Source organism: Pterocles gutturalis, unplaced genomic scaffold (assembly GCF_000699245.1).
Source record: "Pterocles gutturalis isolate BGI_N339 unplaced genomic scaffold, ASM69924v1 scaffold27399, whole genome shotgun sequence".
Taxonomy (NCBI): Eukaryota; Metazoa; Chordata; class Aves; order Pterocliformes; family Pteroclidae; genus Pterocles; species Pterocles gutturalis.
In genome coordinates this window covers 18,289-45,600 of record NW_010131496.1, presented here as the reverse complement: position 1 = coordinate 45,600, position 27,312 = coordinate 18,289, and the positions used below count along the sequence as shown (strand labels likewise).

Here is a 27,312-nt window from a genome sequence, read left to right as displayed (position 1 = left end):
GCAAACCCAGGAGTGGTTATCCATTTTCCCCTCATTCATGGGTAATTTTTTCTACATCCCGTAGGAGCTCATTATGTTTTCTTTGTACATAATGTTTAATAATTTTTAAAATCTGGCACTAACCCTCCATCTACGGATTCTTCAATTTTTCCAAAATATTTGTCCATGTGTATGCATGTATGTGTTGGCAGAGGAAGGTGTTTGTTTTCTTTCTTTTTTTTTTTTTGTGTGTGTTGAGAGAAGGTGAGCACTGATGTATGAAGTGAGACGGGGAGTTGGGAAGCAGATTTCTTTGTGTACAGGGGAGTTTGCTCCTGCGCAGATGGAGGATGGGTCACATCCCTACTTCTCACCCTTGTGTGGGAATCAATGTTGGCTTCAGGGCTATGGCAGCAGTCAAGCTTTCACTCATGCTTCAACATTTCTAAACAAAGGAATAAGAAGCAAGGCAGGGAGTAGGGCATGGATCTCAAGGGCTCTGTCGTCTTTTACTCAATTTTAGGAAGAGTTTGATGGTCTTCTGAGGGACCAAGGGTGACCCCAGTGAGCTTGGCTTTTGGACAAGCAGCAATTACCTGATAAAAGCTAGAGCCCTATCCCATCAGTGGAAAAATGGCCACAGATATGTGGGTTGGTGGGCTTTGAGCCCAACTTTAAGGGAAGAGCCCAGCTCCTCCTGGTAGCTAGCAGACCCGAAAGCCTCCCGTGTGGGCTTTGAGCAGGCAGGGAGGGCGGCTGGGAGGAGGATGGGATGGGGCTGGCACAGAGCGGGAGGCTGTGCAGTCAGCAGCTGGCACCTCCAGTGCTGGATTCCATTTCAGCAAGGTTCACGTTCCCTTAACTACATCTGCATCCCAGGGTGGGACGTGAGGGACCACCATCCCGTCCTGCAGCTGCTGGATGCCAGTGACCGAGGTCCTGTGGTCAGAGCTGGGCTCTGCCCCAGGCTGGAGGCAGATGTTTGCAGTTAGAGGACAATCACTATCTTGGTGCTAAAATGTGTAATTAGCCACAGGAAATTCTTTCCTCAGCTGATGAAGGCAGGAAGGTAGAAGCGTCTCTTGATGCTTTCAGTGTTTTTCTAGGGAGTCCAGTGAGTCTGGCTGCCCTCACCGGGGGAACAGCAGTCCTGTTCCCGAGCAGGTAATGCTCTCTGCTGTTCTCTCTCACACGTCCAAAGGTCCGTGCTGTCAGCCAGAGAGGAACAAAACCCTCTCCCTGAGAGGCAAAGGGCTGTTTTCTTTCTCTCTCCCTCTTTTTCACATTCCCTGTAGGCATGTGCGGACTCTGGGTTTCCGAGGCAGCTGTGCTCTGTCCTGAGCAGCAGCAAACAGCTTTTCCCTGGGACAAAGAGCAGACCCCAACAATTTGGTTTTGGCTGTAGTTTCCAAATGATTCTTGACCTGGAAACTCCTTTTGTTACTCTGCTAATCCCTTCTCCTAACTGGGGAACAGTTGGGGTTTGTTGGGGGGTTTTTTTGAGGGGTAGAGGTGTAGGAGGATGTAGTCTGGGTGTGAATTAGAAGAGCCTTGAACATTTTGCTTGTTTGTGAAGAAAGGCTCTTCTTTCCTTTGCAAGACACTTCCCAAGCTCTATTCTGCATAGATACATCACAGTCAAAACCAGTCAGAATAACATTTCCCGTGACTGGTTTCTGTGCAGAGCATGAATTTTGCTGCTCTCAGCCTAGGATTGAAGTGCTGCAACTCCTGAGGCTGGTGCTGACTCTGGGCTCCCGTCCCCATCTCATTTCCTGCTCCAGATAGTTGGTAATTTTCACTCCTGGCAATGATGCTCCAGGATGGAGGACCCCAGGGAAGCTAACATCCAGGCGAAAGAACTGTGGCAAGTGATCAGGTTGAACATAAGTCCTAGAGCAAATGAACAGTGTGTTCAGCACTGCATGCACCACAGACATACAAAAGAGTTACAAGGTTATACCTTGCAGAGCAGGGGCTGGGAGGATAAGCTGAGGTGTTCTGGCCGGCACGCCAGCTGCAGGAAAGGTTGTGTGAACTCAGGGGTTTGCTGGGCTGCTCTAACCTAAACCTCAAGAAACTGGAAAAAAACAGCTGAGGGCTGGAAGGGTGTTTGAAGGATACGGCTGGAGCTGGGGAGTACAAAATTACTGCCATGCTGGCTCTTCCGTGCCCAAGGCTTATCCTTACGTTCGCAGTTCTCCAGCCGTGCAGCGTGGGACACACCTGTGTTCTGCTTGCGAACCCAGGCTGCTGGCACTCCTCTCAGGGATGCTCTTTAATTCTGTGTTCATTGATGTCCTTGATATTAACCAGGACTGAGCATCATCACTTGAAAGCAGCAGGCACAGCAAGCTCTGTTCTCTAGAAACCTGAGCTCAGGATGTAGATGTAGATAGAGATATTTAGAATCACAGAATGGTTTGGTTTGGAGGGGACCTTAGAGACCATCCAGTGCCACCCCCTGCCATGGGCAGGGACACCTCCCACCAGCCCAGGTTGCTCAAAGCCTCATCCAGCCTGGCCTTGAACCCCTCCAGGGATGGGGCATCCACAGCTTCTCTGGGCAGCCTGGGCCACTGCCTCACCCCCCTCTGCATGAAAAATTTCCTCCTAACGCCCATTTCAATGCCATCCTTTTCCCTTTCCTGCATTCGCTGCCTCTCCCCCTGGACGTTGCTGTCTTCAGGTCTCCAGCTTCTTTCTGTGTGAATTTTCCCTCTATTGTGGTGATCCCATCGCTGCTTTTGCCCTCTGTCGAGCACATTCAGAGCGGAAGGAGAAGTGGTTGGGTGCAATGACAGGTGACATCCAAGGGCAGAGCTGGGAAGATGGCTAGGCTCCCCCTCACCCCATACCACCTGTGCCTGCCGTAACTTCAGCACCGCTTCACGCTGCTTTTTCCATAGCGGCAGTGCTGGCAGCACCTCTGCCTAAACACACAGCGAGGGCCACGCTTAGGAGGCTCCCGCTGCAGGACGCGTGCTCTCGGTACCGACACGAGGGCTGTCCGCTGGTCCGGAGTGCGGTGGAGCTTGTATTACAATGTGCCGTTAAGGAAGCTGTAGTTGCCAAATGTTTCTGTTTTTGCATACAGCTATTCCACTGAGGTTGTTATCTGATTTTTCTCTGGTACTGAGAAAAGTGGTTGAATCAGACAAGAGACCTTGTGGGTGGAATACATTATGTCCCAAAATCAATCATAAGGTAAGTTAGGAATAGAATTGAGTTTATTTACAGTCCGTTGACTTTTATAGTTAGCACCATTTATTAGAGAAGATGAAGAAGAAGAAAATTAAGCAGAGGGCAGGGAAATGTTTCTTTGTGATATTTTTGTGCCTGGCAATGAAAAGAGATGTGTGTACGAGCTGACAATTTATCTTCTGCCCTGAAGAGAAATGACTTGTTCTCAAATGGGCATGAAATGAAATAGTGCAGAACACGATAGGAACTTTTCTGAGTAAATGGGTCAATTTCCTGTCATTCTCTCGATAATTGTATGTAGAGCACACTACGCTCCAAACACTGGCAAATGTGATTTTTTTTTTTTTCTCCTGTTATTTTACTCCTCTTGTAAATGGGTGGAAAACATATTCCAGTGCTGGCACTATTATAATCAGCTTTTGCCGGTGGCTAATAGCAGTCCATTTTCGGTGAATGCTTATTACCTCCAAGCAGTCCAAGACACTACATAATAACGCCGCACTGTGCGGATTGGTACTGCGAGGAACCAGATGTAGTTAGAGGGACTCTCTTGCAAATGCCCCATCACAGCAGGAAATTCACTTGTCCCTTTATCTTCTCTTTCCTAATTGCAAAATAAGCTGCTGCTCTAGCTGGAGAAGGAGCTTGGTTTGCCTTCTGAAATTTTCTGGTATGGTCAGGGGCTTTCTGCCTCGCTGTCCCTTAGCAGGCTGGTGCATTTTCCTCCGCTGACAGCAAACCTTGCTGTTGCTGAGGGGGCAGAGATTCAAGGCAGACTCGCTGAGGACTGAGCTGGTAATTTTACTTTGGCTGTTGTTAATTAAAAATAACAGAAGTGCTGTAGCAGGTGTTCCGTGGGTGACATTAGGGCCTCTGTAGCATATAGGTTAAATCTCACTGGTACAGGTTAATACAGTGACAGAGCTTCGTGCGTACCTTTGAACCTCAATCTGAGGAAGCCCTTAGGAGAAGAGGGAGAATATTACATGATTGACCCGAAGCGGCTGGGTTCTGGCTGTGGGAATATCTGGATAAATCCCAAACACTTGATTTCAATAACTTGCCTCCCTTTTAACTCTGAGCAAAGCAAGACCTAGACTTGTCCAGAGCATCTCATCATGCATAGCATTGTACTCCTACTTGGATGTAAGGCTAAAAACACAATCCCAGCCCGATGAGGACTGGAGATACCTGAGCTGTGACACATCACCTGGTGGAGCAACGCAGCCCCGGGAGGGATAAAACCCCTCGCTGACTGCCCAGTGACTTAGGGACATGTATTCAGAGTTGCACAAGAAGTGGGTTTCAGCTGAAGGTGGCTGGGAGTTCCTGCTTGCATCTCACTTATCACCAAACTGGAAAATCTTAGTCACACATTTTGAAGGGTGGAGTCTAAAACCTTTGAAAGAAAACCCCAAGAACACATTTGTCTTTCCTCCACACTATTGAAAAGCTGCTTCACAAATGTGTGTCAGGATCAGACATTTCACATGGAAATTTCCATTTGGGAGGGGAGGCTGGGGGCTTTTCTGAAGCTTTAAACAAAGTATTTTTTTACTAACCCTAGCTATAGTTCTTCTCAGAAGACCCGCCAGGGTCAGTGTCACCTTTGTTCTGTGTGTGCAGGACAGGTTTCACTCTGATACAGGTTGGATTGGGTCACAGCTTTAAAAAGGCTATTGAAAGTTTATAAAGCCTAATTATTTTTTTTTTCCACTAGGGTAGGGAAATGGCAGCTTCTAGTGGGTGTCTATAAGAACAGACAGGTCTATTTGTCTTTTATGTATATTCTTGATGCAAATGAACTGGAAATAGGGATATCCGCAGGACAGATCTTCAATAACTTCTGCATCTGCTAGCGGGAGAGGAGAGGAATTCGTGTAGCAAACCCGCCCCGTGAATCAGCAGTTGCTAAAGCACGCTTACGGCTGCTCGATGGAGTTGACCCCGCTTGGCGTATGCGTAAGGCTCCAGACTCCGCGCAAGTCGTGAGGAATTGGCAGTAAATGATCTCTGCCCTCCGTCAGCAGGGAGCGTGGAGAAATGTGCGCTGGTTATTCCACCTGTCTTCGGAAATGTGCAGCCCTGAAGGACTGATTCAGAAGACAGTTATGCTCAGTATGTCTGGAGTAACTCAGCTGCAGGGGATGGGATCAGCCCACTGTAAAAGCCACTGGGGAAACTGGGTCAGAATTTGGCCATGCTGCTGCTTCGGCCAGAGAATAAGATCTAGTGACTCTTACTTGGAGCAGAATACGAAACGATCAAGCGCAGAATTAGTCATTTTCCCCGTGTTACATAACAATATTTTAGCAAACATTCTTCTCCCTGAACGTTTAAATGCATTGCTTGAATAATGACTGAAGACAATGTGGTAATAATATGTTCCTTATGTGTTGGAGGCAAAGCATTTATTCTGGTTTTACTTTTGCAAAATATATTAAACAGCTTAGTTTTTGTTGATGTTTACACACAGGGAGTTGTGGGGGGATTGTTTTGGTTTTACTGCTATTTCTTTAAGGGAGCACTTTTTTTTTTTTTTTTTGGTCCAGTGTGGAGACAACTGCATTTCTATTAAGTGGGTCTGATGCCTGTGGTGGGATTCGTCCCAGATAACTTCATGTGGCCACGAGCCACGTGCTTGGTCTGACATGCATGACTCTTGTGAGTGATGGTGGAGACTCGCTGGTACCTCTCAGGGAAGAATATTTTACCCAGCCCTAACTACAACCCTCTTGCAATCACCCCAGTGTTGGTATCACCTTTGCTTGGTGTATTTAAGGCAAGTCTCATCTGAGTACCTAGAAAGTAGGCTTTCCTCCACCTATAGCTCCCGAGTGGCCTGGTTGTTTAGTCATGCTCTAATTCACCCTCACTCACGGCTGGCTCCACCAGAAAAAGCCAGTTCTGACCATTTTTCTTTGATGACACAGCCAGGAAAAGAAAGTGGAGATGCGGTACACCCAGATTGTTTTATGAGATGTGTGTGGTTAGGAAACGGGCCCTGGAGATGAGTGACCTGGGTGGGCAAAACCACCTCAAAACTGCCATTTCCTTCAGATGTAGGAGAGACGTGAGCAAAGAAGCTCAAGAAGAGGTCTCCTTGCTGCTCTAGCTGAGGCCAGCATGCAGAAAATACCCTGCGATGGGCAGGGCCAAAGGGATGGAAGTGCTCATGGGGAAGATGTGGGTCAGGACTGCGCCTGTCCTCCTGCCACGGGTTCCCAACCTGCTCCAGCTCCCCATTTGGAAAAGCACTGGGCAAATAACTGCCAGCTGCAAAAAGGGGGTCTAAAAGGGTCTTGCTCCGTGGGAGATGTGTGGTGGGCATGGCGATGCTGGAGGGGTGCAGCTCTATGGGCTACGATGCTACCTGGGGGAAAAGGTGGGTTGAGGAGGAGTGGTGTGATTGCTTTGGCTGGCTGGCCAGGAGGGGTTTTTATTGTCAGAAATACGTTTTGCTGGGCTTGAAACTTGGATTTAAAAAATATATCTATATTAGCTCCAGACAGAGATGCGCCCTGGAATCTTGGAAACTGTTTCAGTGCTGGCTTTGGGAGGAAATTTTGGCTTTCTAAGTTACAACATGACTGATATGTTCTATTTGTTTTTTGAGAATATTTTTTTTTATACTCCCATGACTCAAATCCATTTGAATTTTCCCTTTGAACCGTGCATTTGTAAGCTCTGGCTAGCCTAACATTGCATTTGATATTCTGGCATTGGGCAGTGGAGGATGGAGAATGTTTTTCCACTGTTACCACAGCGGTCTTCAGCTCAGTGTTGCAAAGCACAAATTTTAGCACAATCCACCACACTCAGTTAGGCTCTGACACTTCTCAGGAGGAGCAGGCACAGGGATTTTGCTCCACTGAGGCCAGCATTGCTGAATAGAAGCACTACAAAGAGAGGCACAAGCCTTGCCTCTTCCTTTGGCATCTCTTTCTGCCCTGGAAAGAAGCACCTCCTCCTCTGCTTGAGTTTTCCAGCTCCTCTATGCTTAAGCAGGGTCTGTCATTTAATTACATAATTAGGGCAGGGGGGTCTTCTTCACTTACCCTTGCACAGCCCCACAGTTAAGAGCACTGACCTGAGATGGAGAATATTTAGGGCTGATTCTGAAGTGAGGGTTGGAAGGCAGCCCCCAGTCTTCCCCCTTGCACTGTAGGGTGCAGAGGGTTGGTGCAGGCATCTCTTGCTCTCTCTTGGACAAGTGTTTCTGCTTTGCACAGGTCGGGGTGGGGTAGGGGGGAGGAATTGATGCTATCACTGTAAGGTCAAGCTGCTTGCTGGAAAGAGAGGACAGCAGCCCTCCAGGCACGCTCTAAGAACACATCGCGGATCCAGCTCTGCCAACATGATGTACAAGGGCATGTCCCCTTTGTGACTTGTCCCCAGCCAGCATTGAACCATCGGCGCATAAATGGTTGGGTGAATGCCTGGTGATGAAAAATAGAGGCACCTTAGGGACTTCATTGAAAGCCTGCATGTTTTCCCTTCCTGCCATCTGCACCAGCTCCCCAAGGGCTCAGAGTGGGGTCTGGAAGCTCCTTTGCTCTCTTAGGTGCTGCTTGGGCAGTTGGACAGGTCTGGCAAGGCTCTGGGGACATCCTCCCATGTGAGGAACATCTCACCACGGCGCTCATTCCTGATGGAAACACAGCCAACACATCTCCTGATGCCCAGGAAATGATTGGAGTCCACCTTGCTTTCTAGAAGCAGGGCTAAAAGGGGTAAAAACTCATTGCTACTGCCAGCTGACCTGGCTCCGGCGCACTAGTGAAGCGAGCAGCGTTTTCACATTCGTGCTGTTTGCTTTAACATGTCAAACAGCTGATATTTTTGCAAGGTTTCACTAGCTCCTCCCTTCCTCCTCCTCTCTTCTGTCTCTATAAAATAATACTGCTATAATCCAGTTTGACTCAGCAGGATCCCTTTCACGCTGGCTAATCCCCATATATAGGCATCAGTTCAGGGAGGTGCACCGGAACGCTGCAGTATTTTTCCTAACATTTTGTTTAACCAGGATGACATTATTCAGACAAATTAATTCCTCCAAGACGTAAACTTGTTCTGACTGAGTGCTGCAGCAGCCTCCCTGAGAGCAACAAACCATGATCTGACATCTTAACAGCTCTCCACACGGTCAGGGGGAGTCTTACATAAAAGATCTTCAGCTGTGCATATCTGCAAGGTGCAGCTGCCCCTTTATGAAGATAGATTTCTTTTCCAGCAGGTTTTGGGGAAAAATAACTTTAAGAAGTGGGTTGGGATCTAAAGCACAAGCCATTTTGGAAGATATCCTGGCATATGAAAACAGAGGGTAGAGACTACCCTACCCTCCAAAATCCTTGACAAAGACTTGAAATAGGGGTCTACTTAATTTTTCTTCCATTATGCATTGTGCTCATCTTGCCTGAGCTAGCACGTTCCTACATGGGATTTACAAAGCTCAGACGCACGTGCGGCTGTGTCAGCTGTTTGTGCCAAATGGCAGCGCCTGTAGGAGGGGGAGAGGAAAATGTAACCAGCCCTTCAAAAGCCTGCCAAAAGAGGGAACTCCTGGTGTGCTTCATGAGGAGGAGGCCTCAGCATGGGAAAGCAGCCCTGCGGTGCTGGGGTATATACGGGGAGCTGAGCTACCCTGTGCCCCTCTGTGACACCATCTATTTGGGCTGGCATGGCAAGGCTGCTAGAGCTGCGTTCAACTCTGAGGTTTTCTGTCCACATTCCCCCAAGATGTTTTCCCGGTGCTTGAGTCACCTCTTGTGTTCTGTAATGTCTGGGCTCTGGGAGCCAGCTGGGAAATGGCTTTTTCCTCCTGCCCAGAACATCATTATGTCTGTTCAGGTACCTGCCAGTGCTTCCCGTAGCTCCTAGATCCATAACCGAGCAGGTCTGTGTGCTGGCCTCACACATGTCAAAGCTGCTTAGAGTGCCCTTAAGCAGGAGAAAGGAAATAAGAAATTTGGTTAATGTAAAGTAGCTGGGGCTAAGCTATTTGAACACAGTCCTGTGTCCATATCTCCCAGCCCTTGCTCCTGCTCCGAATTCTTCTGCTGCCTTATGTCTTTTTTTTACTCAGATTGAGTTGCTTCACTGTTTTACCTCCCTGAGAAATGGGTTGATGTGAGTTGTTTGTCATTGACACTTGCATGGAGGGACTTCAGAATGCTTAGCTGACTGGGTGGCCACGCTCCTGGGGTGCTGGGAGCTTCTCCTAGCTGGGTTTCTTTCTACGTGTTGCAGTCTCCTAGGCTAGCCAGCGCACCTTGGGAAAAACACGTTCTCTCTGCAGCAAGAGGGCATCGCAAGAGGCTCTTGGTACTCCAATTTAAGGATTTTAATGTAATATCATCACCATTAATTCAAACTGAGTTAAGGTTACAGCAAGTAAGCGTAACATCCAAAAGACAATAGTTTAAAAAGTTTATAAAGTTGCAGCTTACAGAAATGGAGTTACAGATGCATAAAACTACCTTAGCTTCGTTTGGAAGGTTCCCCTCGCTCTGTATGGGTTGTGGCAGATGCTTCCCGCTTTCCTCCCTAGGGATCTTTCGCATCTCTTTCTCCTGGTTCTGTTTGTGGAAGGTCTGGCATTGGGAATGCACTGCCTTCTATACTGCAGTTTTGTCTTTTGGGGGATAGCCACTCTCCAAGCTCTCTCCATGCTTCCAGCCCTAGGATCATCTCTGGTGATTTGAGTCTGTTCCTTGGTGCAGAAGTAGGCTTGACCAGGAGCTTTGGCAATGTTGTCACTCAGACATGCCTAAATACAACTATTGCCTACACAACAGTAACCAGAGGCAGCTTGTAGCTTTCCAGGGGCTTGTCTGAGTGATTAGCAATTTTTATTTTTTTTTGCCTATAGTAAAGTTCTGAAGCAATTCTTAAATCTTTCTGCAAAGCCTTGTATACACTGAAGTTTCTATTTCATACAGACATGTGGAGTAACTACCACACATCTTACAATCTCTGAAATGCCATTAAGTCACACAGCTCGTTAACGGCTTCTGCTTAAGATTCCCTGTATGGTATCCAGGCAGCCTGGGATAAACCATCTGTCCCCCAACCATGTACTTGGGGCCAGTGCAATGGTCCCTACAAGAGAAACCCCATGGAAGAGCAGGGCTGAAATAGATTCCTAGTGCAGTACTGCAGAGCTGTCATGTCTGATAGTACTTGATGCTTACCTGTGATCTGTTATTAGTGACAAAGAACAAAATAACTGCTGATAAAATTAGTGGATTAGTAAATTGTCAGAGCAGTAGAATGGAGAGTCATGGACTGATGAAAATCCTGGACTAATTTGAGCAAAATTGGTTTCATACACCCAACTTTGAGGCCATCTATCTGTCCAGGAACAAAATTACCATCATCTTCTGGCACACCAGCTCTATCTACAGCTGGAGGCCTGCCTTGCAAAGTGCCTTTCTTTGGAAGGAGCAGAGCTTTCTGGACGGACAGCTAAGGAGGTCTTCCAGTGTTATGGCCAAAGGGCCGATAGCCCTTGCAAAAGGTCTGCTCGTAAAGACTGGGGGAAGACTAAGTTAAAGTGTGACTTTATATCAGGTTCAGTGTTGGTGAGAGAGTGGAATCCCCTATCTAGTCTGCTGTCCATTCCTTCCAAGGACACTGGAAGACTGAAGAAGGTGGAGAAAAGAGCCAAAGGTGGGAGAAAATATACTGTAAAGTGAATTCAGAGAGTTGAGTTTCTCAGAGGTGGCGTGATGTAATGTATACGGCCAAGTACTGGCTAATAAAGAAACTTCTGCAGTGGTGAAAGGGAGAACAATGGTGGAGGCGGTAGCCAAATACACTCACAGTAGAAATGAGACCAATAGTTTACAGTATGACTGGTTACCACTGGAACAAAAGACTGGTAAGCGATAAGTCTTCATCTCTTGGTGTCTCCAGAGTAGGCCTGGATACTGTTATGGAAGTCCTCGTTTAGTGGAACCTGTAAAGTACAAGAAATCATAAACGGGTCAGTTGCCAGGGATTCTGCACAGAAACAATGCTGTGATAGCGCCAAGGACCTCCCAAACTGTGGGTTTGGGGGAGAAGGAGTGGTGCCTTGTTTTGTTTTCTTTTTGTCACATTCCCAAAAGAGAGCAGAGAGCCCAGGCATGGTGGGAAGATGGGAAGCACGCACATCGTATGCTGGCAAGATCCCTCTGTCCTGTACGTGGCACTAGCTAACAATTTCTTCCTGTTAGACCACTGCCATGGCAGGTCCAGATGTCAGTAACTCCAGCTGATACCACTGAAGAATGATGATTTATGGCCCCTGGAGATTTGTCTGCCTTTGTTCAAGGAGCACAAGAAGCACACTTGGAGGTGGTGCTTGGGTTGGTCAACCATCTAGGTCAGAAGAGGTAAAAACTGGTGATTTTCAAAAATTGGCCTCCTTTCCAACTATCTTGTGGTTTGTCTTCTCTGTGAGAGACTATGGGCTGCTTTGTTTTTGTTTGTCCAAGATGCTGAACATACCCCAACTCAAGCTGCAGGCATGGAGTGTCTTCAAGAAAAGGCGGTTTGAATTAACCACCCTAAAGTACAGAACACCCAACCCCTGAGGATGCCGTGCGGTGCGTGACTGGGAGCGACTGGTAGTTAAAAGGAGGGTTGTACCCAAAGTGAATTGATTCACACATCAAGCCCCAAAGAGATCAGCTCTATACCCAGCTGTAGTCGTAGGGATGCCAGGCAAACAGGGGAGTTTAAAGTGCATGGAAGCAGGAGAATTAAATTGGAAGGACAGGTCTTTGGGATCCAAGCAGTATTTTCTCACCAGCAGATCTCAAAGCGCTTTCCAAAGCCTCGTAAGAACAAGGATTTGTGGGGTCAGATGAACCCTGGAGCGAGTGCCTGGTTTTCAGTCATGCATTCCAGATCTCAGCTCAAATATTTTTGTGTTGAGTTGCTTTCAGAAAAGTACAGAAATACTGTATAAAACACACAGGATAATTATCAACCTCCTGGAAACATGTGTAACTTTAAAAAAATTTAAACTCCAGTTCCTTCCCTCAGGTGGAGTCCAGCAGTACCATAGGCAATAGGCACAATTAAGCTATTTTTATCCCTCTCCATCTAAAAATGTGAGTGTTAAAACATATGTAGGTAAAGCAAATGGAAAGCTTAAACCTGCCTGCGTGCCATGGTCATTTGACATTGCTGCATTAGCTTTGCAAAAAGCCCGGATCACTGCTGAACAGTGTACTCAAGCAAAGATTTTTGCAAAGAGAAATGTCTTCACCTACAAACCTGGCTTCTTAAAAAGCCCTATGACTTTGCAGCTCCAGAAGATATTGACTTTCCCTGCCAACCACAAAGGGAATAAATGACTCTGGGAGGGCTCAAGTAATTATACAAAGTGCCTGGATCAACTTTTCCGTGGGGATCCTGTAGCTACTGGTCTGATGGCTTAATAATGTGCTTCTGAAATGGCTGCTTTCCACTGCTGTTTCTCTCTGGGGCCAGATTTCCAGCAGGACTCCTTAGCTGCCCTTGCAGAACTGGCAGGAGGATGCTTGCTGGACTCATGCTGCATGTGTAGGAGCCAATATTAACTTTTTCCATAGGAAAACTTACAGGTAGGGCAGAGTTGGGCTATGCTGCCCCAGCAGCAAACCCGGAAAAAGAAGATGACTCAGAAAGTCCTAGGTCGCTTCCTTGCTCCCCACCCTTCCCTGATACTCCCTGTCCCTCTGTCCTCTTCCCTCCTCTCTTTGGAAGCTGGTGTGGCAGGGCGTGCGGGGAGGGACCGCTTTGGTAGGTTCGTATTGTGCCAGCAAGAAAATGTGTTCCTTTCATTAGGAGACCACCAGCACTTGTCTATGTTGCCTGCGTTAGCTGGCTCAATCGGGTACATGAGCCACGTGCTATTACCAGACTGTCTTGTCCCTTTGCACTTGGATCCGATCCATAGTTAGAGCCGGATGAAGAATGGCCCTTCCTTCTCTTGTTCCTGTAGTAGGTCTGTTGAATCAGCAGCTATGGAAAGATGTGGGCCATAGTAGTTTGAGTTTGCATGAGCTGCTTGGCAAAAGGCGAGGGTCAGATTACTTTGGGTGTTCAGAAGTTCTTACTGGGGAAATGGCAATTTCTGGTCTTCAGAAAGGAAAGTTTGAAGTAACTTGTATTAGGATGGAGATGAGCAATTCAGCAGTTACGTTAATGAGAAACAACGCTTGGTGCAGGTGATCTCAGACCTTTTAAAATACCGTGTGAAGCACCAGAGCATGGTCTTTTCCACTGTTACGGAAAGAAAATCCCCATAACAGAATGGAACAGTTACAGGACAGAATGGTCCTGGAATAATGTTATTTTTTCCCCTATATTCTATAACCACGGTGATTTCAGCCCAAGAGTCCGTACACTGAGAGGACACTATCAACTGGAGAATGGGCATGTTATATAATATCTATTATACATTCAGTGTGTTTATATAAAGGCACATTTCTTATGGAACTGTGTCACTAGGAAAACAGTGAGGTTGGACAACTTGGTTTCTCTTTCCATGGCTGCTCGGCTTCGCTGGTTGATTCTCAAGCGCTGTCACAAGCCTGTGGAGTTTGTGTTACTGCTGTGTGTGCCCAACTGAATCTCTTCTTTTCAAAAGCTCCATTCACATTTGGGTTTTGCTGTTTTTTCTCAACTGTTTCTTTTTTTTAAAATGTAATATTTGGCTGAAAGCCGTTGGTGTTGCTTTCATAAACTTGGGAGTAACCTGGTTAGTGTGCATGAGGGACTGACCGTTGACTAACACAGTGTTCGGTGGCTGTGCTTTTCAACTTTAAATAACATCCAGGGCAGCCTCCTCAAGTGATGTAAAAGACCTGGTAAAGAAATGCCAACTGTCAGCTTGATTTTTGGTCTGCTCTGCTCTGACATAAACCTTCCCGACAGCTCAGACCGGTGTCCTTCATATTCCAAATTAATCCAAAAGTTCTTGTGGTGATGAAAGGGAAAGAAATTACTTTAGAGCAAAGGTTTCCTGCTCTGAACATCCTTGACTAACCCTGCTGACACTGGAGAATTACCACCTACTCAGATATCCCCATCTGCTCTCGATGGCAACTCTGAGCCCAAGACATTTTTTATTTGCATTCCAATGGTTTTTGCCATCCAACATCCTTGTATCCAAGTCTCCATGTTGTCTGTCCAAAATACAAAAACTGCTTTTTTTTTTTTTTTTTTACAAGGAGCCTTAATTTTTCTAGCTTGAGAGTAAAAGAACAGTGCCAAGAGGTTAGATCAACTAGGTAGGCAATTGTTTTGCAAGGAATCTTCTGCCCAACAGTCCAGACACAGTGTCTTGAACAGAAGAATAGCCCAAAGCTTCTGGGTTACTTTTCACACGTCCTTCCAGGAAGGATCTGATCTGTAGTGCGGGTATCAGTTTGTAAGGTTAGAAGGAATAACATATCATCCTGGGCTCTAGCAGAGGAGCCCTCAGAGGTGGGCTGGCCGTGCAGAGGGGCTGATGTAAATCTTCCCTATCTCTGTCTTTCCATGGATGAGATCATCTCATAGTGGAGGAAGGAAGGCAATGGATGGGTTCTCAGGATGCAACATCAGTCTCCAGCTAGAAAGTAGATGGATTTTCACTTTTCTTGCATCTTACTTGGCTTCTTTGGGAAGTTCTTTTATCTGTGCTGTGCCTTGTCTGGATTCTTCTTACATAGCTGTCTCCATCTTCCCTTTTTGTATCCCTTCCTTCTTTGTCACTCTGGTCTCAGCAGGTGGCTCAAGCTTGCTTCTCCAGACCAGGAACTGAAGCAAACATCCAGGTCATCTGAATGAAAAGAATAGGGATGTCATTGCATCTAAAAATAATCCCAGTACCTGCTAGGTGATATATTTGCTCCTGGACTTACCAGCCTGCATTTATTTCCAATTGAAGTCTGACTCTAGACAGAATAATGGATGTCACTCCAGGGGATAACTCAGTTCAAGTCTCTGAAGAAATCCTGGCCACCCCAAAAAAAAAAAAAAAAAAAAATCCTGGTCTTGGTAGTAGAAACACAGTTCTTGCCTTACATTGACTCACTAAATTCTGCTTCCTGTTATTCTTGACAGTGGCCAGTGGCAGTTGCCTGTGGTTCCTGCACAGTGTTCTTACAAAGTCTTTTAAAATATGCATTTTACTCAAGAGGGTTTCTTCGGGAAATAAGAAACCACCTTTTCCCTTCCCTTTGAAAGGACCTCAGAGGACCCACCAAGTTTTCAGCCCCTGTATCCCAAGCATTGACAGGTCTCCCATTGCCCTAAAGGCTCCAATGCGTTCTCCTCACATCAGGGACTTAAACACATTTGGCAGCTCTTTAAGAAACATGTTGAGGATTTGGGAGAATCGTATTCTCCCTGTCAGTTCAGGTAGCAGCAGCATCCAAGTGCTGTGAGTTTTGGGTGTGTTTCTCAAGCTTTGTGCTGGATTACATTATCTATTAAGAGCAGCTATTTTTGTACTGAACTGTTGCCATGACCTGTGTTTCACAACTTTGCATGGATACACTGAAAAATTATCTTGCACCCGAAAGGTGTTTCAGTGAAAGCTCCGTGAAATTCTGTGCAAAATCTCATTACCTTCTCGCTTGCTTTTTTGGATCAGTTTGGGGAGTTGTTTATTGGTAGTTCTAGGTGCCAACTTTGCTGTTCGTAATAGAGACGTGACTTGTGTCAGATCATCACAGCCCTGCCAATACCTTACTAAAACCGCTCCGCAGATAGCGTGAAGCACAGAGGTGGAAGACAATGAACCGAAACTCTCAGAGTCGCTGGTGTACCCAAGGACAGAAGCTAGGCATCCTTAGTTTCCTCTGCCTGTGCAGCTGGGAAACGCAACTTGCTCTTCTGGCTTGTATGAGACATCCACGAGAAGCTTTGCATCCTCCTTGCTTGAGTGATTTAGGTGGTTGGGGCGAGCTGTTAAAGTGAGACTCAGCTGAAATATTTCACTTTTGGTAGCTCTTAGAAGCAACTTAGAGATGCCTTTATCTGTGACTTGAAATACCCAGGGGAAAATGGGCTGTGTGCTTTCCTTGTGGCTTAGAGATGAAGTTTTTTTTTTTATTCTGAAGGAGTGAGGGGAAGGATTCTGCCTTTTTTTGTACAATCTTTAGAAGTACCCAGACTCCTGAGTCGTAGTCCTGTCTTTTCCCTTGTTTTCTCCAGGAAATCCCCTTTGGAGAACGCAGGAGGCATAAAATGCTAGCTTTAAACAGGCTGTAGTGAAAAGGCTGGGGGTGTTCAATCTGGAACCAAACAAAGCTCATCTTTGCTGGATGCTAGTTTACTGGCAGAGTTTCCAACTAAAATCTTATTTCCATGTTAATCAACAAGATTCCGTTTTCTTGATTTTTTTTTTTTTTTTAATGTCACAAATTCTTGCACTGCTCAGGCAGTCCTTCAGGAAAAGCATGGCAGGCGAGAATTCATTTCTAATGTAAAAATACCGAGCAAGAGGAGGGTGCGGAGAACTATAAATAACCACTGAAATGTCACAGAGTCAGTCATTTTTTCCTCCGCAAGTCAGCTTTAGCAGTTAAGGTCAAGATAACATTTCCATGTCAATGGTCAGTTACATCAAAATTCTAAACCAGGAAGATTGAATGGAATTTTGGAAATTTTTTTTCTTGTATTCTGCCCAGATTTGACCAATTTATTGTCTCTTCTGTCTGCCAGCTGTGAGTTCCAGTGTTATTTTGGTTAAGCTCTTTGCCAGAGTGGCAAGCTTGGATTGGAGCATCAGGTTTATTAAAGGCTATGAAATTAAATTCTCTACCAAAAGAAAAGAAAAAAGAAAAAAAAAGCCCACTTCTTGCCGGTAGCCACTTCTTTGTATTCCCTTTGATGTGGTTCAGTGTGACTTGAATTTTAGCCGAACAATTTGCTACACAATTTCGTTTTGTTTTCACGAAGTTCTAATCAGTTTAAACTGCAAGCGGTTTGAAATGCCTCTCTAACAGCTTCCTTGGCGTTGCTAATTAAGCTTGAAATCTCTGTGTTGTCCGCAATTGTATCTAAACAAGGAGAAGAGTGTATCTGCTCAGTGTTTGCCACATCTCCCAGCTGCATATAATTCTGCTGCCTGTGCAGAAAGTAATCACAACAGGATCCTTCGAGCCTTATTTAGGCAAAACTCCCGGGGTGGCAGACAAGGTCAGGCACATCGTGTGTCGAGAGAACAGATGGATGTGATGGTGAGAACATGGAAGGCAAGCAGTACATCATCTATAGTGCAAAAACTGGAAGCGTTTGGGCACAGGGACCAGCTTTGCTTTATCCCACAGAGCACTTTGTACCGCGGAGCCCGGAGTTGTGGTTGTGGTTTGTGGGTGCTCTCACCTGACATGTGGGTGTTAATAATAGGTAAAAGCACAGGCTGTCAGACCTGCAATGAATTCGCCCTGTCCCTTAGGAGCAAAGCTAATAGGTTATTATAGTTTTAAAACTACCAAGGCTTCACTCCAGTGGAAGAAAAAAAAAAAGTTCTAACAAATCCTCGAACTCATCTTTCTGCAATCTGCAAAGCCGGTGGATGATTTATCTCTAGGGGGTGGCCCCAGCGGTGTGAAGCAATACTAATCTTCCGAGGCATGTCTGCCCTTGTGCAGCAGGGTCCAGGGATTTCGGCGGTAGCTCTGTGCCAGTTTGCCTGAGCTGCAGAAGCCTTGAATAAACTGTTTACCTCTGACATTCTGGGAGGGATTCTGAGGGATTTCCTTCAAATTCGAAATCTTTGAAAATCAGCATCTTGTGCCAGGCGTTGTATTATGCAACCGTTTGGAATGAGGGCCAATGGTCTGGTTGGGAGCTCAGGATCTCCTCAGACTGAAGAAATCCAAGGTGGAAACTGTCTTATCAGATCATCCCTGCCTGCCAAGGCAGGCTCAGCGGCTGTGCTCCGCTGGGGTGGCTGTGCTTTATGGATGCTCGTCTCTACAGCACTCCAAAAGCCTGCCTGAGCTTGGTGGTTAGATGTTTTCCGGACCTGGTTGCAGTCCAGGTGTAGTGTGACCAACTTCACATGGTAATCCTGGGGTTCGTACCCGGTGTGCGGTGGGGTTGGCAGCACTAACAGCAAGCGTGAGCTGCACGCACCGAAATACACTGTTTTGGTTTTGTGAGGAACGCACAGCTCTTCTTTTTTGGTGTCAGTAGACAAGATCCAAGAAGGTTTGGAAATGCACCTTCATAAGAAAGAAAATTCCTGAAGGAACAGGAGCTGACTACCAAGATGTACAGCAATGTCCTTTTACATCGTAGTTGCTAAGGATGCTTTCAATTGCTGGGCTTACTGTAGGATTATCTGCAACTATAATTATTAGTGTTGAAAAAATTTCATAGGCATAGACTTTCTTTATTCTCCATGCTTTTTAAATGTCACCTGTGATTACGAGCATTTCCCCAGTATTAATTTTTTTTTGATATTGTAAATTGCTGTAGTCACATTGGACTGCTCTGAGTAACAGCTCAGATGCAATTCCCCAGTACTGCGCCTCCCAAAGCCAGACCTTCTTGATTTTTGAGGTATGTGCAGTCTTGTAGATTAAAAAAAAAAAAAAAAAAAAAAATGTTGCTGTTAAAAATACCTTGTTTCCATAAAGTAACCATTTGGGCACACAAACTACTTTACAAGTATTCGTCAAACCTACCAGCATCCAGTTTCTCGCTGGAATATGTGACTTTTAGAGCCATTTTATTGACAGGCAAACTGAGGCACAGAGCATGGGAGTGCTTTGGCTCTGACAGTTACTTGGTTGAAGAGCCAGAAGTAAAATCCAGGCTTTTTATCTTCCAGCTTGCCAGTTTAGAGAACTAATCCCTCATTTGTTACAGTCGTAAGTGCTGCTGTTTTAAAGTGACAAAGATCTCAGTGTTGTCAGAGCAAGGAATGTACAGAAGATGAGTAGCTTAGAGTGCCAGAAAGTAGTTAAGTAATTTCCAACATCAGGCTTCCTGTGGATTTCTAGCTGGAAGGAGTCAATGTGATTGTGGTTGGACACTGAGCCTAATGCAGAGCAGATTGTTTAACCCTGACGTTCCTTCATCGCTCTCAACTTGGTGGTACCAGAGATGGATGTGGGTCTTATCTAAAGTGGCCCTGAGCAAGAGAGAGGTCACCATGTCCCTGCCTGTGCTGTTCTGAGCACTAATTATGTTCACCATTAAAAATACATAACTTTTTCCAGGTAGTCTGGCTAGTTTGTGTGCCTGCCAGATCCAGCAGCCTTCCCTAGGCTTCCTCTCCAGCCTTTGGGATGCTCAGACAATGGCAAAGCCATCCCTTAGCCTTCACTCGATCAGACAGCTGCCTTAAGAAGCAGCAAATGGAGCTCCTTCCTCCTCTCACCATAAAGCATATTTTGACATCTGCATATCATTTGTGAAGCATTTCTCAAGCCCTCTTCCATTTTCATCATGGCCTTTATGTTATTGCATGGTTGTGGACTCAATTGCATGTCATTGTCATCTTTGCTACTACCATAAGCCATGGAATAGATTTAGTCTTTCTCTAATAGTTTCAGGGCAAGAAGAAGGGACTCGTTCTCCCTGTGTGCTGAGAGCAGACTGCCAGATTCACCTCCAGCTGCTCCGAGCCCAAAAATACAAAGCTGAATTAGGTTTCCCTGACAAGAAAAGCAGATTCCAGCAGAGAGGAAGCATGCCAGCGGTGGTATTGCTACTGTGCTGGGAAAGCCACTAAAACCTGAGCCGAATGGAAGAACTATTTGAAAACCACTGAATACAGCACCATCCAGGGCCTGAGTCTACGCTCTGCCGTTGGTAGCTGGATGCCCAGCTCAGACCCACATCGTGCTGCTGATGTTGCAGGGGTGCCAATGTAATTTATTTCAGTATCTTCCCTCCCCTCTCCCAGCAAAAAATCTATAGGAGCTAAAGAGCACCCTCACTGCTTACCACCCTGACTGAATGAGGGGGTTTTGCCAGGATATTCTGGGTTGTCAGGGGTCCCATCTCTTGCCCCAACATACTAATGCAGCTATGATAACGTGGCCTGAACATCAGAGAATCGTCCAGGATGCTTCCCCTTGCTGGACCCACCCCTCTGAGAGCAGCAGGAGGGCAAATGTCCCTCACTGCTAGTAATGTGTCCAGCTGGGTGAGAAAGATTAACTCAACACGTGTCTAAATTCTCTCTTCAAATATAGAGGAAGCAGTGGCATGCCAGCCATTGGTGAATTAAATGTTGTGTTTGCCAAGTTTTACCCATCTGTGGAGATGGCAGCTGGGGTTGGCTGGGGATTTTGGGGGGTGGGGGGGGCTTGGATTTTCCTTTTGGAGAAATAATGCCAAAAAAAAAGGTTTTGAAAGTGTTGACATTGCATCTTGACACTTAACCCCTCCACCAATGTCTGCTTTATATTTAATTTATCATTTAACTATATATTTTCAGACCCAAAACCTAAATGAAACCATTTGAAATTACATGAAGTGCAGTGTTTCAATTGACCTGATCTAATTTGGGGTTTATAAATTCACCAGACTTCTTGAGAGTAAAGTGTTCTGTCTTCAGTTAAGTATGGAAACATTTTCAAGCCTCAAAAATTATCCCACAATGGGGAAAATGTCTCCTGCTCTGCTCCCTCGCAGTCAGAGGAAATGAAGGACGGAGTCACAAGACTTTAAGCAATTCACTCACCGCACTTTACTAAGTTACAGTTCAGCTGCAGTAGCTGACCGTGTGCCTGTTTTTAGCACAACAGTCAGTTTTGATTCCCGTAGCTAATACCATCTCCTCTATGCAGTCACTACGAAAAATGTGTTTCTTCTGCAGCACTCGCAGAAAGTGAGTTTGTGGCCCTGCGTATGAGTTGCCAATGTCATTTACTCCTGCAGCTTCCTTCTTCCAGCACAATGAGCTACACCATGCTCGTGTTCCCATGTGTGAGCTCTCCTCCATCTGCTGTTCATAGCGCAGTAGAGATTGCTTGTGTTCATTACAGCTCCGGATGAATTGCCAATGCAGGAGAAGCAAGGACTAACCTCTGTGTGGCTTTTCTTCTGCCTTCATGGCTAGGCACTGTATAGTGAGTTACTGCTGGCACCCAAAATTTGGTTATGAGGGGTTGTAAGGTGTACAGGGTGCCCAGAGAAGCTGTGGATGCCCCATCCCTGGAGGGGTTCAAGGCCAGGCTGGATGAGGCTTTGGGCAACCTGGGCTGGTGGGAGGGGTCCCTGCCCATGGCAGGGGGTGGGACTGGATGATCTCAAGGTCCCTTCCAACCCAAACCATTCTTGATTCTATAATCCACACCATTAGAGAAGCAGGATGAGCTGCAGCCCCCAGGTTGTCACTCCAGCTCTGCTCCCTGAAGCCTTTTGACCGCTTTCCATCTGGGATGTGAAGTTTTCAGAAGGGGATTCACACACTTCCCACTTCAAGTCTTCAATGGCTCTTGTACCCCAGAAGTCTCTCCCAGCAGTTTGGATTTTCACTCCGTGTCCTATGTTTAAACCTGACATCTGCAGAGCAACTCCCTTTGGTTTCGTGGTTTCTGAAGGGCCAAGTATTGCTATAGGGAGGCCCTCAAACAACTTCCCCCACCACTTGCTGTCAGATACTTGTTCCCAAGCAGCTTGTTCCCACTTTGCTGCTGATGGTGCTGTACACAGTTAATTCTCTTAATTTGCAAGATGATGCTTGATGTCCTGGTCATTTCAGTTCCCTACTTGTGTTTTAGTGTGCCTTTGGGGTTATTTTTCTGACTGGTACATTGGGGTACTTTATTCTCCCCAGGTGAGATTCTTCCCCACCCCTTTCAAACCCCCAAAATTAGTGGGATTTTGGAGACACGAGTGTCTCAAAAAAAGAGTAGTACTCCTGCCTTTTAGCCAAAAATATGGGAAAAGGATGGAAAACTTTCCCCTCCGCCCATGCTGGATTTGCGGTCCATATTCTTATGATGTGAATTTGACCCCAGCTCCTAGGTCTGATGTTTCGTAGCTGGTTCTTTTCTTTCTTCTCTGTGCCTTGCTTTGGACCACTGTGTAGCTCAGATGCACTCGGCTTTACCTGTTGATTACAGAGAGGGCTGGCAACGGCAGCTTGGAAGAAAAGAAGAAAAACAGGGCTGTTAGGTTTTTTTTCTTCATCTTGTTTGGCTTTCTGAAGGTCTGAAAGCTCCAGGAGGTGCTAGGAGAGTTAGCTAAACAGTGAAAGAAAGCAAAATCAAGAAGCCAAACTTATAATCCTGCAGGGATGCTGTTCCCATAATGTGGAGAAATACCTTTGTGCAGGTTGTTAGCTGCTGGGGCAGCACTTAGGCATGTGGGGTAACCTGATTAGGGAATCAAAGAAAACCCTGTTAGCTCCACAGGCCAAATCCTGCCTTAGAGCAACCTGATGTCAAATGGGTGTGAATCAAGGAAGCTTTCCCTCTGGCATCTTCTGGTAACACCTTGAAGAGAAGGGTCTGAGCCAGGTTTCTAGCAAGGAAAGAGGCTTAAGCAAATATACTCCCAGACAGGGAGTGAACTGGAGTCTGAAACTAATGACTTTGTTTTTCTTTGCTGGTACAGACTAGGAAGGATGAAAAGAATAAATTTCTCAGGTCTGATTTTCACATTGTATAGAAGGCTTAATCAGGAGTTGGTTAATTTAAAATGCTTGTCTTACTTAGCTGTGAGGACGTCAGACAGTGGGACTGAGCTGAGGTTTGGGAGCAGAAGATGTGCGTTTTCTGAAGGCATAATCCAGAAGTGTGACTTCCTGCTGTCCTGGTCCCTGCAAAGCTCCCACCAAAGTCCACGATAATGCAAGATGTCAGCCAAGATGATTGCAGTGATCCCTTGGAGTCTTAAACTCTGTGTATCTGAAGTGTGTGAGTAAGAGCTGTATGGGATCCGCAGTGCGAGCATTTCCCGGCCACGCTGTTTGGTGCTAAATCCGCTGCAGGGTGGATTGCAGCCGCAGGTTTCTGCTCCGTTCCCAGTGCCAGGTGGGCTGTGCTCGGTGGTGCTGGCTGGAGCACTGGTACAGAGGCTGCGCCAGCAAACCAGGGGAACTGCTCAGCAGATCAGCCCCCAACGTGTAGGTAAGCCGTGAAACTCCTGGCCGTGTTGTGGGTGCTCAATGTTTTTCAGAATTCAAAGTGATCAGGAAGGTTCATGGGAGAAACATCCAGTTGAGGCTGAGTACAGAGACATGGAGCTCTGGCTCAGGAGGTCCCTAAGCCACAAGTCACTAGAGGCTGGGAGCATATCCTAAGGAGTTGCTGTGTTCCCCTTGCTCTGTTCTCATACCTTGGCCTCCGTTGTTAGCAACTGTTGGAAATGAAGCAAGCAGTGAGTTGGTGAGGCAAACGCTCCTGTGCCCATGCAGAAGTTGTCACAGAAGATGCCTTACGAGTGGTGCAATCTTCCGTCGGTGTCTGCAGGTACGCTGCTTTCCTTCCTTGGCAATGCAGAGACCAGCATGGATACGGACTGAGATGATGTGATCTGCTTATGCAAAGCAAAATGGTAAATTTGCCAGGTTATTCCTCCAAGGAGAAAATTATTGACCTTGCTTTTTCTGGCATACCAGCTACTGTTATAATGATGATGACGATGACAGCAACCAGACACAAAGGCCAGCAATAATTCTTTCCTGCCCATTATTATAAGGCATAAAGCAAAATCCAGTCTGAAACCAACGCTAGTCTGGCTGTGCTCTCTTTACAAATGTGTTAGGCAGTTCTCATATGGGGTGAAATTCGGGACTTTTCATATTGATTTTTTCCAAAACCAATCCTTTTGATCTTCTGATATGAACCTCTCTATTTCTATGCTTATATCTTACCAGTGATTTGCAGCCCAGAGATAATGTCTGATAGCAAATATGTGAGTTTAGAAGTAACCTCTCTGAGCTCCTTGGTGATTCATCTCCCGACAATACATTTGGCTGCACATGTAAGGGCTGGATCTTGCCCCTGAGAACTTTGGCTTAAAGAAGCAATAACAATGTGGTCAGTCAAAGCACTGCTTTCCCTGGGAATTTTGTTGCATGAGGAAGCAGAAGAACTTTAGCCTTCCTGTGTTTGTCAACATGATCTGCCTTCCAGCAGCTTTTTATATTCTGTCCCATTAGATTTTTGTCTTTCATTTTTTCCCCCCCTCTTTATTTCCATCTGTCTTAATTATAATCAATATGATTGTAGACTTTCTGCCTCATCCAAGATTCAAACACTGGTTGATAAAATTATTTGATAACCCCAGATGCATCAAGCAAGAGTAGTAAGTGAAGTTTGCTTTCCTCCAGCTCAGTGAAATGACCCAAATCATTGCCACAGATTTTTTTTATTTGCATCTACATGGAACGCACCCTCAGCTCATGGCATGTGTCTTTAAGGTGCTTGGTTGGAAAGAGTAAGTTGCAGAGTTGGTGTCAGAAGGGCTGGTGTGCCTCACAGACAACCCTCTGAACCAAAATGATGTTGGTGTTTCTACAACTGACCACACGGGCGAGTGAGGGTTGACGTGAGATGGATCATTCAATGGCCCCCACTTGAAAGGTGGGGGTTCTGGCCCCAGGGCTCCAGGAGCAGGCCAGTAGGTAAAACCTGCGTGGTAAGGAGCATGGCCTTAGAGCTGGCATTTCAGAGTCTGTATCTCAAGCATCGTGGGATAGAAATAAATGAACAGTTTAAGTCATCCTGAACTCCTGTCCTTCTGCTGCTTTCATTGCAGACACTCCTTTGTTCTCTCCCCAGACTCACCAGTAGTCTCTGTGGTGGGAGAGGAAGATCAAGATTTTCTTCCAAGACAGATAAAGATCCTTTACGGGAGCTGCATTAGCAGAGCAGTTAGGGGGTCTCTGTAGCCCCAGGAGTTTGAGCTTCAGCACATTGTGGAGATTGTCTCTAATCAGCTCAGCTACAGAAGGTCGTTCAGACTGGGCAGTCCGACGGCAGAAACCTGGGAGTGCAGGCTGGGGAGCTGCTTCGTATGCTCTTGGCTACAGGAGCTGCAGTGTCTCGGATACACCCACCTGATGGGCCAGCTCTGATTGTTTGTCACAGCTGCTGAGAGAAGCCTCTGGTTGGTGTTCTCACACTATGCTAAAGACCTGACCCAGGCCCTGTGCTGTTACCATGCCCTTTGTTGGCTGTGCTGTGCTTATCTAGAAGAAATGAAAGTACCCAAAGCTTCTAAGTAGACCAGCAGCAGCCTCCAACCCACCTGACCTTTATAGATGTCCTGCTGAGATGGTGCTCACATCTCTTGTGTATGTTTTTTTTTTTTTGCAGAACACGTTGGAGCAATGCAGCGTCTGCGCAAAACCCATCATGGAAAGGATCCTCCGAGCCACCGGGAAGGCTTACCATCCGCACTGCTTCACCTGCGTGATGTGCCATCGCAGCCTGGATGGGATCCCCTTCACTGTGGATGCTGGTGGGAACATCCACTGCATCGAGGATTTCCATAAGTATGGCCCAAGCTGCTCTCAGTGGCTTTGCTTATTGTTTTTCTCTTTTGTCCTTAAAAATCCTCCTTTTTAATTCTGAGCATCCAAAAAGATCTGAACCCTCAGCCACTACCTCCTAGGGCTCTTAGGGCAGAGCTTTGCTCCAAGCAGGCACACCATGGCATACAACATTCATTGGTATGGGGCTGGTGCTGCTTAATCTCGGTTTTGCTTACATCTGAATTTATGGATAACCTTTGTGCTCCTCTGTTTTAAATACTCTGCATTCCCCCTGTACTCAGTGTGTGTACATTCCTCCTCGCTTGCCTGTACCTGTGCTTCCACGGTGGCATCTCCCCCCTTCTTCCACCGAGCAATTAGGAGAGGTCCTGTACTGCTGCACTCTGCAGGTGTTTGCTTACCAGCTAGAGGGATCTAGGTGGTCACACGATGCTTGCAGCTCCTCGTGTGTTTGCTTACCAGCTAGAGGGATCTAGGTGACCACACGATGCTTGCAGCTCCTCGTGCTTCTAGTTGCTAATTAGCTTTTTAAAGCTGCTAAAAATACAGCCCTGGTAATAATTTATAGTGAAACTGCTACTTAAAGTAAGTTGAAAGGTGTAGTTGCAAGTAGTTTCTGTCACTGCTGTGCTGCCACCCCCATCATCACCACTAATCTAGGGAAGACAGGTAGATATAATCAGAGCACACGTTTCCCCTGGATGGAAAAGACAGACACATTACACCCCTCAATTAAAAGAGGAAATCAATACTGACAAATGTGCGTTTACATCTCAACCATTTATCTCTTAATTTCTAAGGGGGTAGACTTAATTAGAGCCTCGTGACATCAGTGTGTGGGCCTGAAAGCTCAAAGAAGCAGGCTGGCTTGGCAGAGAGTAAAGCAGCCGCGATCAGCTGGCGTGTTAAAATCCCCCATAGCTCAGACGGGCTGGGTTAACTGGCAGCTGCTGTCTTGCTGTGCTTGTGTGTAAGGTAAAATTTGGTCCTGAGCACTCAACAGAAGGCTCCTGAAGGGTTTCCCTCACACCCACTTATAATTTGGAGCCTGTTCTTCCCCAAGCTCCACCGGGCAAGGGTTCAACGTGTTCAGGAGGAAGGTTGGGAGCAAGAGCTGATGGCCCATGTTGGAGTCTTTCGGCAGCAACTGGATCTGGACTTCAGGGCTCTGCGAGTGGGTAGTGGGAGGCTGTCAATCCAAGGAAAGGACACAGAATTGTTGAGTGAAAGATTGAGGGGAAGGTGATGAGAATAGCAAAGACCTAATGTGACACTCAGAGTCTCTTTGGTCAACCACGCATCTATCAGCACTTCGGCCAGCCCGGGTTTTGTTGATCAGGGATGACACGTCCTTCTGGTCCGGAGGTCAAGTGCTCTGCATCCTGTACATCCTCTTGATAACACAACTGTACCTGATGCTCGCGCTGTCCCTTAGCTACCCCCCGAGCATGGGCCCCACAGTAGCACATCCATCTCCCCTGAAATCTGCAGGAGTCATCTCTAGGTCCTGGGAGTTAATATTTGGCTCATAATGAATTACCCACAGTGGCCTGGACAGAGAACTGGTAGAGTGTTTTTAAGCACCGCATTTGAGCGAAATGGCACAAGGAAGTGCCTGCATGAAGCAGCATATAATTAACTGCGATTACAGCTCCGGTCATATCATGATCCATTTAAGTTATTTTTCAGAG

At 46.3% G+C, this 27,312-nt stretch overlaps 1 protein-coding gene across 1 annotated transcript in view; it reads left to right on the top strand.

Annotated features, from left to right (window-relative positions):
• LOC104467033 (lipoma-preferred partner homolog) overlaps positions 1-27,312 on the top strand; it is a gene marked incomplete at its 5' end in the record, with an annotated part of 70,663 nt that overhangs the window by 39,981 nt on the left and 3,370 nt on the right. The window contains one exon of the mRNA XM_010080643.1: positions 25,443-25,621. Coding sequence (XP_010078945.1) covers positions 25,443-25,621 — 179 coding nt within the window. The remainder of the gene's footprint in view (positions 1-25,442; positions 25,622-27,312) is intronic.